This window comes from Elephantulus edwardii, unplaced genomic scaffold (genome assembly GCF_000299155.1).
Source record: "Elephantulus edwardii isolate Elephantulus edwardi_28Jun2011 unplaced genomic scaffold, EleEdw1.0 scaffold00016, whole genome shotgun sequence".
In the NCBI taxonomy this organism is placed as follows: Eukaryota; Metazoa; Chordata; class Mammalia; order Macroscelidea; family Macroscelididae; genus Elephantulus; species Elephantulus edwardii.
The window spans coordinates 7365288-7386707 of NW_006399766.1; the positions used below are offsets into that span (position 1 = coordinate 7365288).

The 21420-nt window shown below is 37.5% G+C and overlaps 1 protein-coding gene across 1 annotated transcript in view; it reads left to right on the forward strand.

Annotated features, from left to right (window-relative positions):
* LOC102843189 (dystrophin-like) overlaps positions 1-21420 on the forward strand; it is a 1161727-nt gene that overhangs the window by 430000 nt on the left and 710307 nt on the right. Inside the window, exon 2 of the mRNA XM_006881860.1 lies at positions 676-737. Within this exon, the coding sequence (XP_006881922.1) occupies positions 676-737 (62 nt within the window). The remainder of the gene's footprint in view (positions 1-675; positions 738-21420) is intronic.

Genomic DNA, 21420 nt, shown 5'->3' on the forward strand with positions numbered 1-21420 from the left:
CTGGACCAATCGGCAGCATCAGGATGGATGGTGAAGAGATTGAGATTGTACACAGCTTTAGTTTGCTTGGCTCCATAGTCAACAGTCTTGGCACCACACAATACACCACACATACACACAATATTTGCTTAGCCTTGAATTTATGCAGACTGTACTAGGTTGAAAGGATGCAAAAATGAGTAAATGCTCTTCTTAATCACCAGTAAAGTTCTATAAAAGAGGGAGAGCTGTGTTAAGGACCCAAGAAAATGTAAGTAGGTAGCTAGAGAAGGAGTCCTCATTGCTACATAGCATTTTTAAAGGGAGAGACTCAGGAATAGATTTGCAGAAAATGACAAAAGTTTTCTTTCATTAATATGGAGTATCTGTCCATCACAGAGAAATGCATAGTATTCTATTTATTCAGATGAGGCCTTATTTCCTGTAATTATTTCGTAAATGTTTGTATGCCTGCGGACTTGGCTATATTAATTATTGTGTGGGATTTCATTTTAGTTTGTATATTCACCACCAGCAGCTTCATCTAAGCTTTGCTTTCCATTACCAAGTAATTAAAATTAATATGCAAAATATGAAATGACACAAAAGCATAATTATTTTAAATTTCTTTTGATTGTCAAATATGAATGACAACCAAGTCTGGTTATTAATTGTGAATATTCTCTTAACTTTCAGATGAAAGAGAAGATGTTCAAAAGAAAACATTCACAAAATGGATAAATGCACAATTTTCTAAGGTAAGGACATTTTGTTCCTGTCTTTTAAGATGTGACATCAATTACTCAAGTCTTTCACAAGAATTACAAACCTGTGCAATTTAAATTCCATATTGTCTGTTGCATGTGGTAATTTTTTCCCACTCAAATCTGGAAAGGCTATTTTGACTTTTAATAAAGGAAGAAACAGTAGAATATAGTACAAAGAAAATATTTGATTTTTAAAAATCGTCTTTAGTTCTTGACAATGTGAATTTCTTGAACAGCATGGATTAGCAGAAGCTTAAAACTGCATTCAATCATCAAGTATATTACACATTAGAAGATATAAGTGATGCTCATTTTTAGAAAAATCGTTTTCCTTTCTCTTGGTCTTTACCATATTCAGGTTTACTTTTTACCAGTGTGTTAAAACCTAAATAATAGCAAGATTATAATTCTTACCATTTTTAGAAGCATAATTCAATGCCTGTTCATATTTAATGGCAAGAAAAGCTAGTATATTATGCAACTATAAAAATATACATATTATTCATTTCATATGATTACTATAAAATCATATTAAAACCATATCATTAAAAGTTAGTTTGGTTGTAAAATAAGAATTGTATTAAAATTGTAAATATTATAAGGAAACGTAACTAGAGAACTCCTTAGAGAATAAGATGGTGACATCGACTCCCATACTCTGTCCATGTTGGCAGAAGGAACCGGTCCCTGGGAAAAAGAGCTTTATGCTTAGAAGAGTGGAGGGTAGTGGGTAAAGGAAAGAAAGACCTTCAGTGAAATGGATTGATAACATTGGAAGTAACAGGTTTAAGCAAAACAGAGACTGTGAGGATGGTGTGGAATTGGGCAAGGTTTCATTCTGGGTGTGTGTGTGTGTGTGTGTGTAGTTACTATGAGTCAGAGCTGACTTGATGGTACCTCATAGCAACTGTGTATTAGTGTATAAAGATACACACACTCTTACATATGTACATGTGTATACACAGTTGTTTTATGTGTATTTGGGGTTTGCCTTTGGGTTGGTTTTTTTTTCTTAGATAGAATATCTGTGCTTGGAAATAATTATTCTAGGTTTGGACAAGTCATTTAAATGCATTGAGAGTCGGTTTTCTCATCTTTGTGATTAGATAAAAAGCCTCCCTATTTAATACAATCAAATTCAGATAGTTGGAATGTAAAGTTATGAAGACATGGTCTTTATATTTAAGGTTCTAAAAGTGGTCAAATGGTATCTTTCATGCTATTGTGAGAATAAAATGAATCCTTATATATGGAAATTCCTAATAAAATGTTTGATCCCTGCTCTAATCATCACATATATAAATTACTTCTTTTATGGGTCTGTCTCATTTTGTAAAAATCTCAGAAATGGACAAAACAATCCCCTGAAACATATAATTTTAAAAAATCTTGCCTTTAATTTATAGAATGTTTTAGATGTTAATCACTGTTTGATGTTTGATAACCTCATTTTGCCAGGTACTTTTCAGTTTATTGGCCAAAATATATTACTGATTTTTAGCTAATAAAATTCCTCTCAAACTTATTTGTCAAGTTAATAATGAATAAGTTCTTATCAGAGAACTTTAAAACAATAAAAATAGCGCACACTCTCACGCTCTCTCTCTCCCCCCTCCCTTCTCTCTCATTGTCCTCAAGTCAGACTGACTCATAGCTGACACATCAATAGATTTCCAAAGTTGTAAATCACTTGAGAGGATATTGCTGGTCTTTTTCAAGTGAAGCTGCTGGTGGGTTCGAACCAACAGAGAGTAGCGGTCTTTGAGTTAGCGGCACTACTCCCAGTGGGCTAGGCCACAAAATCTAATTTTTTTTTTACCTCAAATTGTTGTGAACTAGGTGGAATATACATATTTTAAAAGAATAGCTAAAATGTGAAAGAATAAATGAAAAATGAATGTGGAAGTACATAAAATAGCAATTCACAATTTCTAAAACAGCTAAAAGTTGATATTTATGGTTCAATTACTGTATGCACTTACCTATTTCAATTTCTGTGTTTTGAAATTTTAAAATGGGCAATGACATGTGAATTTTCAAATGAGCAGCATAGTCATCAAGCTTGTAAAGATTTTTGAAAGAATAAAAGTAGCAGAATGTTCCAAATCTTTCTATTAAACCAATCATTTTAATATGCTATTACAAACTCCACAAAGAGTAATTGTCCATTTTCTTACTCTATTTGTAAATAGATCTCTATGCATACATCAGTATATTAAAATAAGTATTTATTACAAAAGCTATAAACTGTGGTTTGATATCTTATATTCAAATAATATATTGATAGTGCTTTAGTGGAATTAGGCATTATTCACTGCCCAAAATTGTCCCTTTAGTTTATATGGAAAAATTAAATGTATGAGAAATTGACTATTTTTTTCTCAGATAGTCCTCCAAACACTCAAACTCCCAATTACTTAGTTTCTTTTCTAAATATTTCTCCAAGCTTTTTATAATTAGGTCAGGAGAATCACCATTATTTCAAATATAATACACTCATAATTGGACATACTTTGGGCTTCAGAATATAAAGAAATATTTATAAAGACAGAGGAGGGAAAAAAACCCATTTAAAGGTAAATCTAAAGACATAATTTTGCATGGCCATACATAAGGACATAAATATATTTATGTAAATGTATTAATTTTAAGAATCTGGAAATGATATTCATATTATCTTTTCTCTTTGTCAGGCCTTCTGGCATGCCACTAAGTTTTATTCAGCGTACTTCTTTAAGCACACGCTGAACTTTTGAAAAGAATGGAAATTAATAGAAAGTTAATTCAAGTCACTTGGTGATGCCAAAAGATAACCATAACTTTTAAAAAAAACAACCATTTGATCAATACTGATTGCACTGCGACTTGGCTCTCATTAGAATTCTAAGCATGAAAGAGATACTGGACTAGCATACATTGAATCCTCTGTTATCATGAAGACCACATGGGCATTTGAGAGATGTTGCTCGATAGTCGCTAAATGGTGCAGAACTGAACGGACTGTGGGTGGCCAGAGACAACCATATTTGGAGCTAAAGTTAGAGTGAATCAGGGAGTCTTTATGAAGAGAGTCTTATTAACTGCTTCTATCAACTGATCTTTGGAGGAAGGAGCAGCAATGAGCAAGATTCAGCAGACAAAGAAAATGGGAATACATATTGGAAGCTGGAGTGTGACTTTATTTTTTTTATTTTTTAAGTCCAATGTTCTTTATCAGTGCACTTAAAAATGTAACAAATAGGTTTGGGTTAACAGTACGATTCATGAAACAGTTTGTAGGTAGGTAAATAAGAGGAAATCGGAAGAGAGTAGAAGATGTTGAGGACAACTTAGAAAAGAGAAAAAATCAACAAAATTGTATTATCTAAATGATAAATTAGACACACATACTATACTGTTACACACTAAACTTTCAACTCCTCATACTAATTTCTATCACACAAATGCACAATCTGTGAATCCTACAGATAACGAAAAAAGAGTTCCTTTTCAGTTTGTCTCCGTCACGCAAAATGAAAAATAGAGAAATATTTTGAGGAAATTCAGGTGATAATAAAGTCTAGAGAGCAAACCATTCTATCCTGGAGAGGATCAAATGAGGTTGCTCCTTTGAGGCGAGGATTTTGAAATATACATATGTTGGGCATTTTGTCAGGAGGGACCAGTCTTTGGAGAGGGACATCATGGTTGGAAGGGTGGAGGGACAGTGCAGGAGAGGAAGACCCTGCATGAGATGGTTTGATTCAGTGACTGGAGCAATGAGGGTAGGTGTGTCAGACAGTGAGGTTGGCTCAAGATAGGGCAAGTTTCAGAGCCCATTGTTCATAAAATTGCTATGAGTTGCAGTCAACTCAACTGCACATGAGAACAACAAATACATCCTTACTATTTTTGGTGTGATTTTAAGCCAAATGTGGCCTTTTTCTGTAAGCTGAACTGCTCTTTTCTAAGAAAGATTTTTAAAGTCCTGTCTCTTGTTCAAAATAAGTCTATTAACTTTTGATTCTAAAAGTTATTTTAGCACATGATTTATTACATTTCATAAAGGAGCTATAAGTACAAAGCCAGTGTTAGTGGAGTTTAATCCCAGGTAAAGTTTCTATCCCTGTAATTTGTATGTATTTGGTGATCCTACAGTTGTTTAATGTTCATTACAGGACCAATTAAATTCACATTATAGCAATGATCTTTATTCTCATAGGTGTATTCATACTGACTTATAGTGAAGCATTATTTTTGGTATAATGTTTGCTACTTGAGTTAAAGAAATAAAAATCTGTAGAAAAAATATATATTAATCAATTGCAAGATTCAAGCCGTTACTCAATGAGCTATGTAAAGATTTTGAGCCTTCACTTGATTTAGTGGCAATGACTATATTTGTACTCATTAACTTCACTCCTCTGAATGATTCTTATAAAAGCAGTGTGAAAAAAAAGTAGTGTGCAGATTTTTTTAACTTGAAAAATAAGGTAATAGTTGTTAATGTGCCATCTAGTCAACTGTGACTCACATAGCTTCTATAAATGTCTCTACTTTTCCCTATTCTGTTCCATCTGCACCATCTTTGACATGGTCTAGTCCACTGCTATAGACGCTGTGTCAGGCCATCTTTCTCTGACCCTTTACCTTTCCCAGCTTGTCATCTTCCAAAGACTGGCCCCTCCTGACAACATGCCCGAAGTATGTGAGACAAAGTTTTACCATTTTCCCCCCCTTGTGGCACTTCCTTTAAGATAAACAAGATAAAGTAGACATGTATAATTAATTTTCCTTACGACTGTCTCAAGAGCTCATGTGATTATACAACAGTATATTGGAGTCTTCAGTGCCAAATGTGTATGTTCATACCCAGTAAGACAGAACTCCTTATAAGACAGACTTTATTGATATGATACCGCTTTCACAAATCAATTTGATATTTTACCTATTAGCCTACATGATGAGCATGATATTGTTGTTGACTGTTGTTGACAAGTCAAGCACAACTCATAGCAACTCGATAACTATCATAGCTTCTCCAAGTTCATAGTTTCCAGAGGCATGTGGTTTAGGAAGTAGATGCCACTCCTGCTTCCAAACCTGTTTTACAACTGAGAGCTCCACCAAACACTGCCCACATTGGTAAATACTATGGTATTTGATATCCCAATGGCACAAGGTTCAGCATCATAGCAAACCCAGATTACCTCATTACAACAAATTGACAAGGAGTGGTGTGGAAAGTACAAAAATGGTTTTCCAAAATATAACAACTCTAGTCTCACTTAGCTTAAGTGTTGTCAAGTCAAATACGACTTAGAGTGACCCTGTGAACAAAAGACCTGAATTCTGTTCTATAATTAATGTCATTTCTTTATGTTTATGGAGTTTATAGAGTTTCCAGAGGCATGTAGTTTAGGAAGTGGATTCCACTCCTGCTTCCAAACCTGAATCATTCTGGAAGCTCCTCCAAACCCTGTCCATGGTGAGTAACCATCATGAAAGGATGTCATGAAATGTCATGACATTTGACACAGCTATGACACATTGATTGGCAACTCCAAGTTATTGAGTACAGCAAATAGATCAATGACTGCTGTACCACTTAAAGAATGTTCATTGTCATATTAATAAATGCTCTTGACTATGCTCCTCCCTTGGGCCCTTGTTGACTTAGGGCAAAAGCCCAGGCTGACTGACACCCACTTATAGAGGAGGGAAAAAACTCTACTCCAGTAACATAACCCAACATCAAAGAATATAGCTTTCAATATTGACTGCATTATCAATAACCCAAGGTAAACACAGACCAAATAAAAACCAAGACTTCCTTACATGATCCCCATTCAGATGCGAAAATCCAGACTTCTAGGATTGTGAGTATGATGAAATGCAAATTAATAGTATATTTTTAAATCAGAAAAACCACATTTCATGTTTGGGATTTAAAAGAAAAATAACTTAGGCACATTCAGTTCCACAACATCAATTGAATACACTCAATACCTAATGGTCCTTTCATTCCATATTGTCCCTCCCTTCACCTATTCCAATAATTGTTCATTGTCTATCAATTAATTTGCTACTCTCTCACCATTCCCTCCCCTGGTAATCATACTAGATTGATTTCTCTCTGTATAAACCTTTCACTAGCTTTTTAGAACAGTTGTTGTTGAACATTGTTGTGTTCTTGTTAAGTGCCTTTGAGTTGTAGGTGACTCATAGCGACTCTGTGAAGGAAAGTCCTCAACACTTGGGTGACTTTCGTCCTTTCTTCAGGTTCACAGGGTTTCTGGAGGCAAGCTATTTACGGAAGTGGATGCCTCTCCTGCTTCCAAGCTTGTTGAATATGTTGTTGTTGTTGTTGTAGCCTTAGAAATATTAGAAATGTTTCTTTTTTGACCAACTTTTTTTCACTCAGCCATCATGTCCTCTAGACTCATCCATCTTTCACAAATTCTTTGTGATCTTTCACTGTTGTATAAAACTCCACTGTGTGAATGTGCCGTTTCATCACTCCATTCTGTAGATGAAACGTGATATTGAAACAGGAATTAATTTTTTTAAAGAAAAACATTCTCTGAAGCTTATATTCATTTTAAGTCCATACATTTCAAGGAAATTTATAGATTGTTAAGCACAAGACCATAAAATATTATCATTTTGTCACTGTGTAATACATTTTCTGAATTGTAAAAGTTACAGACTTATGAACTCTATCCCCTGGATCTTTACCTTCTGTTTTCTTCTATTTCCTTCACTGTCATCTGGAGTTCTTGAGGGCATGGCATTAAAGTTGTAGTTATTGTGCTACTGGAACAAGAATGAATTTGAATTCTAAAATAACATTTGCAGAGTCACATTTATTGTTTAAAATTGAATTACTCTTTTCTTAGTACAACTAGTGTCCCAATCACCTTATTGATGATAAATTCCGCATCGGTGATGTCTTATACATGCATTTTCCCACCCCACCCCCAGCCTCAGGGTTCGAGAAGGGTCCACAAAACTCCCCTTGAGTGTCCTGGTTATAGGCCAGTCCTGTCACAATGTAATGGATGTGTTGTATCTTAACTAATTGAAGGGTAGCTGGACCCGTATGCCATGATTTCCTTTGGAACAGTGATCTTGCAGATGGTGGACAATTCTGTCTGGTTTCTGACCTTTATTATAGCCATTCAGCTGGAATGTACTAGCATACCAAATGAAAGCTCCTTTATCTGCTACTGAAGAAACTCATTAAATCTCTATCCTGACCAATTTCGTAGGCCTGGGCTCCTGAAATTTATTTTGTGTCCTGTCCATTTGAGACCAGATATCGCCATCCCTTATATTAATTTAGATTTTTTTTTAGAACTCAAATTCTGGTCAGGACATTTTACTCTGTGTGCTTGAGCATTTCTATTGTGAACATAATTTTGGCTAACTTCTTGAGGTACAAGACAGACAACAGAAGCCAACAGAAGGTATATTCCAATGTCACATAAACAGACACACTCACAGGGACAGATATATATTGAGTAAGCATACTACAAATTTAAAATTAATTAAATGCCTTGATTGTATAAAAGGAAGACATTGGGACATGGGCACAATGTGATTTCAAAGGAAGATGATGATATTGATGTACCTTGGTTTAGCTCTAAATTTTGTGATAACTCAACCTTGCTTGCTGAAAGTGAGGAAGATTTGAAATAATTAATAAAAAAGATCAAAGACTACAGCCTTAAATAAGGATTACATTTCAACATGAAGAAGACAAAAATCCTCGAAAACATCATGATAGATGAAGAAAAGGTTGAAATAGTCAACAATTTCATCCTATTTGAATCCACAATTAATACCCTTGTTATTAATAGTCAGGATTTGGGAGACATATTGCATTGGACAAATCCACTGTCATGGATGTCTCCAAATTACTGAGGAGCAATGATATCAAAGCATCTAGAAACATCAAATTCAAGGTCAAGAAAACAAAGATTCTCACAGCTGGGCCAATTGGCAGCATCATGGATAGACGGTGAAGATATTAACATCTTCATTTTGCTTGGCTCCACAATCAACACTCTTGATACCACTAGCCAGGAAATCAAAAGACAAATTGCCTTGGAAAAGTCTGCTGTCAGGGACCTCTTCAGAGTATTGAAGAGCAACGATGTCAGTCTGAAGAATAAGGTGTGCCTGACCCAGGCCATGATCTTTGTAATTATTTGTTAGGCATCAGAAAGCTGGACAATGACTAGGGAGGATAGAAGAAGAATTGATGCCTCTGTGCTGTGGTGCTGGAGAGGGGTATTGAATATGCCATGGACTGCTAAGAGAACAAACAAGTTTGTTCTAGAGAGGGTGAGATTAGGCTGTTCCTTGGAATCAAGGATTCTGAAGCTTCATGTGACATACTTTGGACATGTTGCAAGGAGGGACCTGTCCTTGGAGAGGGATGTCATGCTTGGGAGGGTAGAAGGCCAGCACAAGAGAAAAAGACCCCTGATGAGATGGATTGATTCAGTGACAGGGATAAGAGTGTTAGGTGTGTCAGAGACAGTAAGGTTGGCACAACATAGAGTAAGCTTCAGAGCTGTTGTACAAAGGGTTGCTGTGAGTCAGAGTCAGCTCAATGGCACATAACAATAACAACACCACAATTATATCCATTTTAAGACTACGGTACACTTGATTCAGGCCGTGATCTTTTCAATCACTTACTGTGCATCTGAGAGCTGGACCATGGATAAGGACGACAGAAGAAGGAAGGACTGATGCCAGTAAGTTGTGGGGTTAGCTATCAACACTGAATATCCCATGGACTGCCGAAAACTCAGATTTGTCTTGCGAAAGTGCAGTCACAGTGCTCCTTGGAGACAAGGCTGGCAAAACTTGCTCTCTCATGTTTGGGGCATGTTGCTAGATGAGGCTATGCCTTGGAGAGGAGTCTCAGATGTGGAAATGTAGAGGGCCAGAGAAAAATAGATTCTCAGTGCGATGGATTAACATAGTGTCCTTGAAAGGTTGTACTACAAGATGAGGACATCACAGGACGGAGCAGGTTCAGTGTTCAGATCTGCTTGTTATAGGATCACTCTGCTTGACTCGATGGCATCTTAACTAAGACAACAACTAATAATAAAAATGGCAGTAACAGCTATATGCTTAAGCCTAGTTGCCTTCAGAGACATCATGAATTAAGCCTTCAAGAAGAGCAATGAGAATTTATATATATTAAGGCAAATGGAAGAGATAAAGCTGGCAGTAAAGGAATTGGACATAGAAACCTGGGGCATTTCATTAATTGACTGTATTATAATGACTCTGGTATCTACCAGAGGTGCATTTTTGGAGGATACTTGTCACAAAATTTCTAAGTACTTGGGAAATTTAAAGCACAAAACTAGGAGGGATAGGATGTTTGCCATACCAGTAGAGGTTTTAACCTACTGGAAACTCTGCACTAACTCACGGATTCATACATTGCTGTCGAGTGAGACTTTCCGTCGACTTTCTAAGGCTGTAAATTGCAGGGGAGAAAATGATCTCTTGAAAAGCCCATGGTAGATTCAAACCACCAAAGAGGCTCAGATTTTTTTTTTTTATTCAGCAGCACAACTTCTTACAGACTAAACCACCCGAGGTCTCTGTAGAATATTGCACAACCACCAAAAGCAGCTGTTTGTTAGGAAGATTTCAGAACGATTTGTAATTGTAGTAAATTTGTGTCAGGTTTTGGTAAGTAAATTAGATTTCAGTAGAATCATCTCAACTCTGAGTTTGATGTATTTATAGAAATTATTTTTTTAATTTGAACTGATCATAGAAACATTACTGTATTTATTTAAACAAATCTTGGGGGGGAAATACAAAACACTGAGTAGTAGCATGTGCACTTCCAGAGAGAGATACATCTGATGATTTCTACAGTGGTATGCTTGTGTTTGGACTCAAGATAATTATGCTAATGGCTAATCCACTGAAAACTGTTCCCTGGAATGTTTTCCTGAGTCTAATCTTTGCAAAAGAACCCAAGTAACAAGGGATATTGTGCAGTTAGTGGAATGAAAATTGGATTGTTTTCAATTAAAGGGAAAGAAATTGCTTATAGAAGATATGTTTCTGAGAAGGATTGTATTATCAACGTGGTGATACTGAACTTTTGATAAATTTAACTAGCTATAGAAGGCATGCATGTTTTGCTGTCTAAGCTAATATTTTCTGAAATACAAGAAAATTTGAATTTTTGATTCCTATACATATATAGTATGGAGTGGTCATGGTTGGAAGCACATTTACTTGCAAATGCAAATATTTATTAATTTGCATAATTGTTGCAAGCAAAAACCAATTCTTCATAGCTAAGAGCCAAATGCATAATTTGTCTGATTTATTCTGTTTTAGGACCCTACATAACTTCCTAGGAACCCAACACATATTGACTTTAGTGATTAGTTGGCACTCTGGTGCCATCCCATCAGAGCAAAATAACTTTTCAGCCTTCAACAAATAGCAATTGAATGCCAATTATGTGCCAGGAATAGCACTGTGCACTAACAAAGGCTCTATAAGGCATGGCTTCTCCTCTGCGGGATATTTTCCTCTAAAGGAGGATACAATTATATAAACAGATCATTATAATAAAAGATGATAGATAATGTAAAGCAAGTTCTGTGGAACACAGAATGAATGAATAATTTGAGAGGAGAGCTTTTTGAAAGCTCAGATTATTTGTCGCCAAAAGAGAGGAAGTCCCTGACGAGGTGAATTGACACAATGGGTTCTAATGTGTCAGAAAGTGTAACGATGGCACAGGATAGGACAAGGTTCAGATCTGTGTTCATAAGGTCTCCATGGGTCGTACTTGACTCGACGGCACATAACAACAGTAATACATATAAATCATAATGTGAAAACACGTTATTAGGGTTTATTCTTTTGGCTAGTTAACTGCTATCCCAAGGAGCCCTGGTAGTGACACAGTGAATAATGTGCTGTGCTGCCAATAGAAAGATCAATGGTTTGAATCCACTAGGTTCTCCCTGGGAGAAAAAAAAAAATGAACAATCTCCTGCTATAAAGATTTCCAGTCTTGGAGACCTGCTGTGGAATTAATTGTCAAGAGTTGGAATCCACTCAGCTGCAATGGGATTGACTTGGGGATTTGGCTGCTATCAAGCCACTTTCATCAGCACAGGACATTAGAATTACCCAGAAGGTTAATTAAAACATAGATTGCTGGGGCCCCATGCTGAGTGTTTCTGCTTCTTTAGGTCTGAATGAGGACAGGAAATACACATTTCTAACAATATGTGGCCCTGGTTTTGGGAGCCACAGTCTGAGAACTAGTGATGTAATTCAGGCTCTAATGATTTTATAAACTGCCTTCCCCAAGGGGAAATAATATTTCCCTTTTCAACTTGGGAATAACTGTGCTTGATTTAATGTGATACCTGACTTATGGGGCACATATTTAATAATTTAATTTTGGATAGTGTTCAAAGATTCAAAACCTCCCGATAAGCTATCCATTAATGACATATCAAGTCTTGTAAGAACCTTGCCATTTTCCATGGCATACAAGTACGTACGTATCCAGTATTTGTATCTACAACAATGGGTTTAATTATGGCTGAGATTGTAGGTACGGCACAGAATTGGGCAGGGCTTCATGATACTGTGTATAGGGTCATATTGGTCGCTTAGTATGTTAGGATTTGCATTGCCAACCCACAGGCAGGCAGTTTGAATCCATCTGCTTCTCTGAGGGAGAAAAATGAGCAATATCCACCTGTGTCATTTACAGCCTTTGAAAACCTGCTGGAGGGTCAGGTATGAGTTATTTCCAACTTGACAGCAATGAATTCCATTGATGAGTTGGTGGATTCCACAGGATCAAACAATAACAACAGCAAAACACTAACACACGCATGTATGTGTGTATGTACATATACATAGGGTTTTATATATGTGTGGTGTTATGCTTTTAAATGGTAGAGGGACAGCACAAGAGAGGACCCTCAATGAGATGCATTGACTCAGTGACTGGGGTAATAGGAGCAGATGTGTCAGAGACAATTAAATTGACTCAAAATGCAGCAGGTTTCAGAGCTGTTGTACATTGTGTCACTCTTAGTCTCAGGCAACTTGAGAGCACATAACGACTACAACATATACAACAACACACACACACACACACCTGACCCATGTTTGGGTTTCCAAGGCTGTAAGTTACACAGGTAATTGCCCATATTTCTATAGCATGCCACCCGTTGTTTTGTATTGTTGAGTTGAAGTGGACTCATAGCTGCCCCTCCAGTGGGTTTTCAGAGGCAGTATGATCACAGGGGAGGAAATTTCCCATCTTTCCTTCTGTAGAGCAGCTGGGGGATTCATGCCTTGTGCCTTTGGGATTGCAGTGCAGCTCCTTATCACTAGGCTACCAAAGCTAGAATACAAAGTCACACTCTGTATTCTTCTTCTGTTTCTGCAGAAAACTTTTATTTTAGTGACATTCTTGAGAGGTTTGTACAGTTTACCTCGTCCAGCTTCCTTTGACCTCCTTGAGGTCTCCATCAAGTTATGGCCTTGGTAGGGAGAACACAAAGAGTTAATTTCTTGGTATACAGTTTGTAGAAACTTCTCTTGTAATGAGACTTTATAAAGGTCTTAGACCATGAGAAGTAGAGTTTCGTTTTAAAAAAGACCTTTGCATAATTGTATCTTAATTTAAACACCAATCTCACCAAACTCGTTGTATATGCAGAAAGAAGTAACAGTAAATATAGACTAAGGATGATAAATAAACAAGCAATAACTTTCAGTCTTGTCCACAAATGTGGGGCCAGCTGATTGATGGAGATAAACAGAATCCTTAATTAGCAATGTGGATGAAGTCACTCCTGGATTTAACATTCACTACCATTTAATGAGTACAAATGCAGATATAGATGGATTTGTTAAATGTTTCCTTCTTTGCTTTATCTTCTCTGCCCCACAGAAAAGCAGTGTGTATAACATACGTTGTCCACGGATGTTATTTTTTGTGAGAACTAGTTGTAATCTTATCAGAGATGATAAGGATGGCACAGGACAGGACAAGTTTCAGATCTGTGGTCCACAATAGGGTCACTGTGAGTCATAATCAATTTGATGACATTTAACCATAGCAGTCCTAATCTTGTTATAAAAAGCTGCCAAGCTGAGAGGAATAATTTTGAGTATTTGTATTTATACAGGGAGAGGGTTAAACCGGGTTGCTCCTTGGAGGCAAGGATTCTGCGGCTTCGTCTGACATACTTTGGTCATGTTGTAAGGAGGGACCAGTCCTTGGAGAAGGACATCATGCTTGGGAGGATGGAAAGCAGGCACAGGAGGGGAAGGCCCTCTGGGAGGTGGATTGATTTGGTGACTGGGGTAATCTGGATGAGTGTGTCGGAGACAGTGAGATTGGCACAGGACAGAGCAGAGTTTAGGGCTGTTGTACATAGGGTCGCTATGAGTCGTAAGCAACTCGACGGCACATAACAACAACAACAACATGATGTCCTTAAACTTCATCAACAATTTGGTTTTGGTTTTGTTTTTGTTTTTGTTTTTCATTTCTCCAGACACGCTTGGACAGAGTACACATACAATTGTCACTCATTTATTTACTATTTTTTGACCATCAATTAAATTCTAAGGTAATATAATTCATAGGGAGTTTCTTTACTCCAGCATTTCAAATCCACCAGTGATTCAGCAGGAAGAAGAAAAGCAAACTCCTCCTGTGTGATTTATGTTCTCCTAAATGCACACTGGAGAGTCAGCTATGGATTGGTTCTGACTCGACAGCAATGAGTGGAGAGATGACTTATTAAATTCTGGACTTTGGGAGCATAGATGTGAACAGCCCTATGGGACCAGTGAGCTTAACCAAAAGGGGAAACTGTCAAGTCTCAGAAAGTCTCTCTATTTGTGAGCTTGCTTATTTTATCACTGCACAACTGAAAGGTAGATGTTAAATAGTCATGGGTCCTAAAGAGAAAGAGCAAAGTAACAAAGAAAAGGGGCTTATCAAGGAGATGGGAGTGTTATTTTATGACTAGTCCTTGGAGAGGAACAGCACGCTTGAAAGGATGGAAGGACAGCACAAACGAGGAAGACCCTGGATGAGATGGATTGACTCAGTGACAGGGTAATGGGAGTAGGTGTGTCAGAGACGATGAAATTAGCTCACGATAGAGCAGAGTTCAGAGCTGTTGTACATAGGGTTGCTATGAGTCAGAGTCGACTCGACAGCACATAACAACAATATAGCTCTTCATTGCAGAGATATATAAGGTATTGAAGGAAAGAAGGGAGAAAATTGGGCTGATGTCTGAAGGGAACAGGGTTCCAGTCAGAAGGGAAAAAACATACAGCAAGGTCCTAAGGAGAAAGGGCATATGCTTGAGGAATAACAAGGGAGTCAGGAAAAGTTAGGGATTGAATGAAAACATGTGTTGTAACCTAGCCTCCATGAGACCTGAAGCACTAGCTGCAAAAGGTCAAGACTAGTCTTCAATATGGATTGAAGTGCAACATCAAAAAGACAAATTCTCACCACTGGACCAATTGCCAGCACCATAATAGATGGAGAAGAGATTGAGGTGGTTAACAATTACAGTTTGCTTGGCTCCACAATCAACACTCTTAACACCAGGGGTCAGGCAATCAAAAGACAAATTACATTGGGAAAATCTGCTGTCATGCACCTCTACAGAGTGCTGAAGAGCAATGATGTCAGTCTAGATAGAAAGGTGAGCCTAATCCAGGCCATGGTCTTCTCAATTACTTGTTATGCTTCGGAGAGTTGGACAATGACTAAGGATGACAGAAGAAGAATCAATGCCTTTGAGTTGTGGTGCTGGAGAAGAGTCTTGAACATGCCATTGAACTGACAAGAAAACAAATAGGTCTGTCTTGGAGAGGGTGAAACCACGTCTCTCCTTGGAGGCTAGGATTTTGAAGCTCCACCTCACTTACTTTGGGCACATGGCCAGGACATCATGCTCGGAAGGGTGGACAGACAGCGCAGAAGAGGAAGACCCCAGTTGAAATGAATTCATACAGTAACTGGGACACTGAGGATTGGTGTGCCAGAATTAGTGAGACTGGCTCAGGACAGGGAAGAGTTCAGAGCTGCTATACATAGGGTCGCTATGCATCACAGGCAACTCAATGGCACAACAACAATAACATACTATGGCAGGTTTGTATGCAGGAGTGGCATCTACTTCCTAAATAACATGCCTCTGGAACCTCTATGAACTTTGATACATGTCGATTGTTGTAGAGCAGCTTCAGGCCTTTTGTTCATAGGGTCACTATGAGTCGTGCTCGACTTGAAGGCAATAAAAAACAATCCCTTCTGAGAGCAGACTCTTTTTTGTAACCTTATCAAAGTCCTATCAGTGTATGGTATTTCCTAAACATAATCACTTATGATTTTAAAAAAAAAATAAAAGAGCACATTAGAAACAGAAGGAAGCCAACCCAGGGGGAAGACAGAAACTATCTTAGCTCTCTGATGATAGGCAACGAAGGAGGAAGACAAACCTTACAAGCCCAGGAAGCCCAAGGCTTGCCAGTTACAGGAAGCTGAAAACAACATGGGAGTCCCCAAAACATTTCTTAACCTGGTGTGATTTTTTCTTGAGACATCATAGTGACTGTGCCCAGCGGGAGGCCGGACCCAGCATTTGTGATTCTCAAAAACATTTAGATTGTCATATTCTAGTCTCATGCTTTTCCTGGCAGGAGGACATGTAGTGTAAGTGTGCGCATGCATGTACACACACACACACACACACACACACACACACTGTTATAAAATTCAGTTCTTATGTAGAATAAATAATAATAATTCTTCCATTTTTTTCTTTTAAAGTTTCATGCCTCCATCTTGTTAGAGGTGTGCCTGGCACTTATGAGGGTTACAATACATATTCTCGAATAGGTTAAGGAATGCTAGGTGTATTGCAGGGAGCTCTGTTGGCCTAATTAGTAAGGATTTGCACTGCCAACACAAAGGCAGGTGGTTCGAATCCTCCATGTGCTCTGCGGGGGAAAAAGATGGGCAGTCTCTCCTCACACATGATTTATAGTCTCTGAAAACTCACTGGCGCATCAGCTAGGAGTTACTGCCTACTTGCTGGCAATAAGTTGAGTTGCATATCTTGCCATTGAACATTAGGAGGGAACTCCATAAGATTGGGTCTTTGAAGGAAGGAATTAAGAGAAGTTACTATTTTGTATTGTATCTTCCTGGTTCAACATATGATGTCTGTTAACAGATTTCATCCTCCGTCAAACAGTGAATTTTTTCCACATGCCAATTTGCTGGTAGAGCAGAGCAAGATAGGAGAGCTGGTAGTAAATAATCCTCATGTCTTAGTGGTTTAACATAATAAACATTTCATTTCTTCCATGTTGGGTCAATTCAGACCAAATAGTCTTTCTTCACTTGTGGCTGTGGCACATAAAAGTGCTGTTTCCAAGGTATCGATAGGTGGCAGAGAGAAAGCTAGAGAATATAGAACCACTTTGTGCAATAGAAATGTAATGCCAAATTCCTGGCAAGATTTTAAGTGTTTTGAACACCATATTGAAAACAGAATACAAAATAAACTCACTGCTGGCAAGTCCCTTCTGATTCACAGTAGGTGACCTCCATCTGGCTTCCAAAGTAGGAAATCTTAAAATGGAGACTTCTTTTCTTTCTCCTGTGTAGTGACTGGCATTCCAACTCCCGACCTTTCTGTTAGCAGCCCAACAAATAATCTATGCTGCTTCTGTTATTAGGTGCCAATGAGTTGAGTACTACTTATTAGAACCCTATGAGCAGCAGATCTGAACCCTGGGCTATCCTGTGCCATCTTCACAATCTCTGATGTACTCTAGCCTATTGTTGCGGTAACTATGTCAGTTTATCTGATTGAGGGTCTTCCTCTCTCTCATTGACCCTCCACCTTTCCAAGCATAAGATCCCTGTCTAAGAAAGCCTCCTATCAACCTGTCTGAATTATGTGAGATGAAGCTTCATCAGCTTCACCTCCAAGGAGCACTCTGGCTGCATCTTCTCTAAGACTTTTCTGTGTGTTCTTTCAGCAGTCTGTGGAATATTCCGTGTTCTTCTCCAGCACCACAGTTGAAAGGCATCATTTGTTCTTCTGTCATCCTTATTCACTATCCAGCTCTCAGATGCATAGCAAGTGACTGAACTGACCATTGCTTGACTCGGGTGCACCTTAGTCCTCACACTCACATCATTGCTCCTCAATAAATTGGGCAGGTTTCTGACTGCAGTTCCCTCAGGGCATCTCGTGGATTTGAACCTCCTGCCTTTGGGTTGGCATTGCAGATCCTTACTATTAAACCACAAGAGCTTCCTAGTGCAGATATTAAAAAAAATGGGAAAATCAAGAAGGGATTTTTTGTAGTCAGGGACTCTGGTGGCCTAGTTGCAAGAAGCTGTGCTACAATCCCAGTCACAGGGGGTTTGAGGAGACAAGTTGCTCCACAGGAGAAGGATGGGCAATCTCCTCCTGTGTGATTAACTGCCTCTGGTAACCCACGTGAGGGTCAGCTATCGAATGGTTCTAACTCTATGGTACACAACACAACACAACACAACAACAAACCAAGTCCTTTAGTCCAGAACCAAGTTAAAAGACCTAATCTACATGTAAATGAGGCTAGTTAATGTGATCATCTTCCTCAAGAGGAAGAAACTGTATGGAAAGCAAACTTTGGGGTCTTTTCCTGTGACTTTGAAGTTTTGAATGCTTTTGCTTTTGAAATGAGAAATGGAACCACCTAAGGTTTTTTCCAAATTAAGAGTGTGATTTTCCTATTTCAAAATGGAAAGTGGCTTCATGGATTTATTTGAAATGTAGAGTGTATCTTTGAGCTGGTGGAAGTTTACATTCAACAGGAACCTATAAGAAGACATCAGCCTATGGAGAACCTTATGCTGAGTGAACTAACTCAGTCTCATAGGGACAAATACTGCATAAGACCATTATTGTAAAAATAGAAGGATAACTAGTAAAATATGTATGGGGACCCAAGGGAGGAAAGAGTGGGAGCAGAAGGGTGAAGATGGATTGGGGTGAAATCACAGGGTTGCACAAGTTGATCTGTAGAGGGAGGGGTAAAGGAAATAGGAAAAATCCAGCTGGGACCCAAAAAAAGACATGGTGATGATGGCTATAGTCCAGTAGCAATTCAACTTTAGCAAACATAATGCATGGGAATAATTGTATAAAACAATGTAAATGAAGAACAGAGTGAAGCACAATGTATATGAACTTTAGAATCAAACCAATATAAAATATTTTTTTAAAAAGCACAACAAAGCATCAATTTAGACAACATAAGTGTGCTATAATATTGTCAGACCTTTTCATTTTATTGGGAACATTTGCATATATTTGATAACATTGAAATGGATCAAGCAGAGTGCACTATTATGGAAGCTAAGCTCCAAGTCTACATAATGAATAGCATAGACTAATGCATACTTTTTCAACAATTAGTAATGGAAGAGCACTTTTTGCCATTATGTTGGCTCTGAGTACTTTGTTGATGTAGTGGTTAAAGCACTCAGCTGCTAACCAAAAGGTCAGTGGTTTGAACCCCTCAGCCACTCCTCAGGAGACAGGTCAAGCAGTTATGGAACCCTGGGATAGTTGTACTCTGTTCTGTAGGGTTGCTGTGAGTCAAAATGAACACAAAGGCATTATGTTATGAATGCCTTCAATACTGCAAAGTAATGAATTTCAAAAAAGGAGCCACAAAATACATCTGCTGACCAAGTTAGTAAACTGTTAATTAATGTTTCTGCCACAGAGTAGTGAAAGAACATGGACTTTCTAGACACTTCTGCTTTTTAGGCTTATACAACAAACTCCAAGAGCATATTGCACAATTATTGGGGGAGTCCATAATGATCTGGCTGTTGGCCCTTCGTCTGTGGTTTGGGCTTGGAATATGCCCACCATCTTATATCAGAAGCTGTGTGGGCTAAAGCCATAGTAAGTAGCCACTCAGTAATTATTGTTTGGGTAAAGTAATGGATGTTAGACATTCTTTCATAGCATCTTTACTGGAGAAATGCCTGATAGAAGCTATCCCTTAAATTGGGAGAATTCACAACCAAATAATGTGACGGGTGATACTGAATAGGTAGTATAAAAAGTATATTCATTTTCTCAGACATCTCATATAATTAAAAATCAGAGTGTGGTGGGTGGAGTGGAGATGGGTGAAGGAATTAGGAAAGATGCAGTGGGGACCTAGAAAGACAGGGTAATAGTAGCTCAATAGTAATTTTGTATGCAAACCTGTATAAGATTTTAAAAATACTTAGTAAATATACAACATAATGTAGTTATATGTGGCATTTTAAATAATGAAAATATGTACCTGTATAAATTCACTTAAGGACATGAAGGAAAAAATCTAATTTCAACCTAGAAACAAAGGGGCGGGGAAGGATGTTCAACACTATATATAGTCTTTACAATAGCTAAAGCTATAAATAACTCTTGAAATAGTTTAATTTCAATTTGGAGTATGGTTATTAATAAGCAATATATGATATGTAGAAAATAGAAAAGTTCTAAACTGACTAGGAAGTTTATACTTTCTGTCTTAAATATTTCATGCTTATTCTTCCATATAATTAAAATTAGCAATGACAATTGTAATTTAAGCCAAAACCCCGCTGACTATTTCTCATAAATGGTAAAAGGATTTCCATTTCCTCATTAAGTGTGAATTCTCTAGAAACTGATGCTATTTACTCAATAGATTTACTTTTCAGAGAGGAAAGAGCAAAACCTGTTGGCTTTCTTTGAAATATCAAGCTGTTTCAGAGAATATAATTTATAAAATAATTGTATATTTTAGAAGAAAAACTTCACAATAATGTAGTTTGAATGGGTTTTTAATATGTTTTAAAGTTTCCTCAGAGTTTCAGTACTATTCTTATTAAGCGTTCTTTTTAGTATCAACTATGATGCTGTGGTGGTGTTGCTGTTAAGTAGATCATTTATACAATATTATTGCCCTTTCTTTGAATCGCAGTTGGTATGATGACTTTGTATATAACAGAATAAAAGGTTGCTCAGTCCAGCTCCATTGTCATAAGTTTAGCTTCTTTTAACTATGGTCAGCCCAGAGTGGGTACGTTTAAGAATGACCATATATTATAAAATTACATGCTTTTGCTTCTCAGACTCAAGAGATTTTTTTTTACATCTCTATTCATTGAATAACTGTTCAATAAACCATTGAGATGGATACTCCAAATATTTTTATATTAATATTCATGATGCTTCAAATATGGAATTGGTTGCCTTGCAAAACAGTTTTAAAAAACTTTTACTAAGTATTAAGGTGTATGCTGTGAGGAGTTTTGGGTTTTAAAATACTTGAAAACACTTAATTTAAGTCATTTTTTAAAAATTATTTAAAAACATTTTTTAGGAAATTATTTTAAAATCCAGTTTTTTAATAACAGCATTCACAAATGTGTCTTGTAGAGCGTTATTGTAAACGTAGAAGGCTTTCAAGTAAGTTGTTGTTGTTGTTGTTATGTGCCGTCGAGTCGTTTGCGACTCATAGCGACCCTATGTACAACAGCCCTAAACCGTGCTCTATCCTGTGTCAATCTCAT